Source organism: Lutjanus erythropterus, chromosome 11 (assembly GCF_056507025.1).
Source record: "Lutjanus erythropterus isolate fLutEry1 chromosome 11, fLutEry1.hap2, whole genome shotgun sequence".
In the NCBI taxonomy this organism is placed as follows: Eukaryota; Metazoa; Chordata; class Actinopteri; order Lutjaniformes; family Lutjanidae; genus Lutjanus; species Lutjanus erythropterus.
Window position 1 is genome coordinate 16,591,830 of NC_139327.1, and position 3,568 is coordinate 16,595,397.

The 3,568-nt window shown below is 36.1% G+C and overlaps 1 protein-coding gene across 2 annotated transcripts; it reads left to right on the plus strand.

Annotated features, from left to right (window-relative positions):
- The first annotated feature begins 325 nt into the window (after positions 1-325).
- Positions 326-3,017, plus strand: LOC146318830 (interleukin-1 receptor accessory protein-like). 2 transcript variants are annotated; one of them, XM_084730326.1, is made up of 5 exons: positions 326-749; positions 828-869; positions 968-1,030; positions 1,782-1,911; positions 2,544-3,017. In XM_084730326.1, the coding sequence occupies exons 1-5, from the start codon at positions 725-727 to the stop codon at positions 2,722-2,724; spliced, it is 441 nt and encodes a 146-aa protein (XP_084586452.1). In that variant the 5' UTR covers positions 326-724; the 3' UTR covers positions 2,725-3,017. The 2 variants fall into 2 exon arrangements, with proteins under 2 accessions (XP_084586452.1, XP_084586453.1); XM_084730327.1 differs by lacking the exon at positions 828-869 and having other exon boundaries at positions 328-749.
- The last annotated feature ends 551 nt before the right edge of the window (positions 3,018-3,568 follow it).

Genomic DNA, 3,568 nt, shown 5'->3' on the forward strand with positions numbered 1-3,568 from the left:
ATTACATGATTTTATTAAATACGATTCTGAGCGGTCAGTTATGACATTCTAAGGTCTGTTATTCCTAAATAGCACTCTGTTGTTATGAATATCAGACCCTTGCTATGGATGCAGTTATGATTATACAGCCTGGGGGAGCAATAACAGCATTTTTACATTAATATTTTGAGTATAATTATTGATTTTGTTTGTAAAAGTAAGCAGCCATGTAATAGATGGGATGATGTACATTAAGTGGGGTCATTATTGTGAAATTAACTCTAAACTGTCAGACTCCTATGCAAAGTGGATCTTGAATCACCCTGAAGGGGTTTATTTTCACAATAATCTTACATATTTTAGAGAAGGCAGACATCTCTACAACTGATATCTCCAAAACTCGACAACTCACACCAAAACAATCTTGATGGATAAATAGCACTAGAGTTAAGAGGAAAAATACTTGTTTAATTTGTGATTTGATTTTTGGGTGAACTGCCCCTTTACAAACTAAACATGTTTCCGGGATGACATATATTGACATAATTGGAATCACAAGAGAGCTGTGGATTAGTCAGCATGGTTGATTTATGTAATGTTAAACTAGGAACATTACTGAACGTGTTTGAGAGGAAATCCCCACGCGCTCTGTGTGTTGAGTGGGTGTAGAGGAAGTGGATTGTTTTTGTATATATAGTAATCCCCAACGGCAGTCAACAGAACAAAGCCCACTGGAGGAGTCGATATGAAGCTGTCATCTGTTGTCAAAGGTAAGAGCACTTACTAATGCCAGCACGTTCTCTTTGTATTTTGGCTTTAGTTGTGAATATGTTGTATTTCTGCAACAGCCTTGGGATCTCTGTGTCTGCTGCTTGCAGATGGATTTCCAGGTACAGTATTTAGTAGTTTTGTGTGTATTTTCTTTTTTTTTTTAATTATTTTTATTATGTGATTACATTTTTTGTGCTAACCTGAATTTGTTCTTCAGTTTCAGAGGATGCATCTCCAGAGATCATCGGACCAGATCACGTCCATATAAAAGTTCATCCAGGTAAGATATTGTTATAGCAATTCATTATGTTGACACAGAAAATGACCAACTGCTATTAAGAGCTTTTTGATACAGTGTACAGCTTCTCTGTTAGTGGGTGATAGCGGAGAGGGGTCCTTAAAAAAATCTAATTTTGTTCACAGATTTGTTCAAATCTGCAGTTGTTGGCTCTTAACTTTTGCCAAGATAATCCATCCACCTGCCAGGTGTGGCATATAGAGATGCTGATGATAACAATGTGCAGTTTTATCTTGAAAAAAATACATTTATTAGGCACTTAACTATGGCAAACTGATTGGCTTGTCTTGGCATTCTAACCTTAACCAATCACTGCTCGTCTAGCAAACCCAGCCGACGAAGGCAACATGTACTTCAGAGGCAGAGAAGTTGACGTCTGTACAATATCAAACAAGCCAAAGTTCAGTGCCCAATAAATGTCTTTTTTCAAGATATAAACTGCACACTTTGGTTGTCAATAGTCATGCTTTTAATCAGCATCTCTATATGCCACACCTGTCAGGTGGATTATCTTGACAAAAGAGAAGTGCTCACCAACATGAATTTTAACACATTTGTGAACAAAATTTTATAGAAATAATCATTTTTTGTGCACAGAAAAGGTCTTGGATCTTTTATTTCAACTCATGAAAAATAAAAGCTAAAACTAAAGTGTTGCATGTGTAATTTTTGCTGTGTGTAAATCAAAGCTATTCTGTAATTGCGTCTGATGGGAATGTATTCTGCCTTACAGGACAGCAGCTCCTCCTTCACTGCGAAGCGTTTGCAAACTGTGAAGCTGATCTGACAGTCATCTATTGGCTCGTCAATGGCTCTTTCCCTGAAGACGCACCCAGCAGTGGCAGAATGGTAGAATCAGAGGAGTGAGTTTTATGACTTTTAACTTTTTTTTATGACTCAGTCATCAGTTTGTTCCTCATGACTTCATATAGTTGTTTTCTGTTTTATTTAGTGATTTTTAAAAATGCCAGTGCACTGAGGTCTTGGGTGACCCCAGTCAAAAGCACCCAATTCCTGACTATGCAGTTTTAATAGATTGAACTATCCATTGATTGATTTCACGTTTGAAATGTGTCCTAATTTATAGTCTCACACACTATCAGGTGGTAGGGGCACTCTGTCAGTCATTTTGAAGGAGACTGAGCTCTATTTTTTCTTTTACAGACAATACAAATTAATTAATTATTAATTAATTAGTAATAATACTGTTTTTTCTTCAGATGACATCAATTAGATAACACTGGTATAAGAAAGACGTAAATTAACATTATGCTATGATGGTTGCTTCAAACAATTGTTTATTCTTGTGGTCCCCTGTGAGTCATCCTTGTATGTTACATATGTGGGTAGGATGAGGGTTAAGCACAATTATTAATACACAATTTGTTAGCTGCTGATCTGGAGTGTATTTTTCTGTCTTTAGTTCTGCAGACAGTAGACTGACTGATCCTGAAAACAGCCTGCAGCTGAGCTGTAATGACTGTGTTTGTTTTAGATCCACTTTGGAGGAGGGTACAATCCTACAGAGGAGTTTGCTGTTGAAGAATGTCACATCAGAGGACTTCAAATCCACCTTCACCTGTGTTGTGGCAAACGCTGCTGGAAAGGCCCAAAAGCACACAATGCTATCCAAAACAAGTAGTCACTGTCATGTGGGAAAAAGCAAAAAACACTGAGTATTGCAGTAAATAGTGGATTTCTCTGAGCCATGTTTTCACTTACAAACTACTGTAACTCATTTAACAAGAGTCAACACTATCTGTGAATTTATTATTGTTTAAGAATGGTTGGATGAAGAAATGCACCAAACTTGAGGTGCACTTGGTTCCACAAAGGCACATCATTTTCCTTTGATGACTCCTATTCAGTAATTTTAAATTGTAAAATAATGTCCTTTGTGCAGGAATAAATACAAGTAAACAACTTAAAGTGAAATGAAACATTAACTGGAGGATATTAGTACCTTCTCCTAATAGCAGCATTTTACATGGAACCGAAAGCCTTGTTACCACTGCACATGTTTTCTGCAGGTTTAAACATGTTAAATGTAAGAGTTTTTAAGACAATTGTGAATGCAATTTAAGACCTATTTCATTTCCATACTGGCAAAAACATACATGCAGAGTTTGCATTAGTGGTTATTGTGTCAGTGTTTTGTTTTGTAGTTGTTAAATCCAACTTTGTAACAGTAATGTTAACATCATAAATCAATTTTTAAGACATCATATATAGACACTTTAAGGCCTGAAATTCAGATTATTGGACTTTTGAAGGACTGCAGAAACCCTGATTGTAGTAAACATTCTAAATTAATGCAATTTCAATGTCTTTATCACACAAAAGTACTGTTATTGTAACAGTAAACTGTTATTTGCTATGCTTGTGTTATTATTCCAGTGTCTGTGTTTGCTGCTGCTGAGCCATCTTAAACCTGTATACATTTGAAATAAATAACAATGAGACAAGTTGAATCAATCAGTTCACTCACAAACTCAAGTGTGTAATGCTGATAGAACCCCG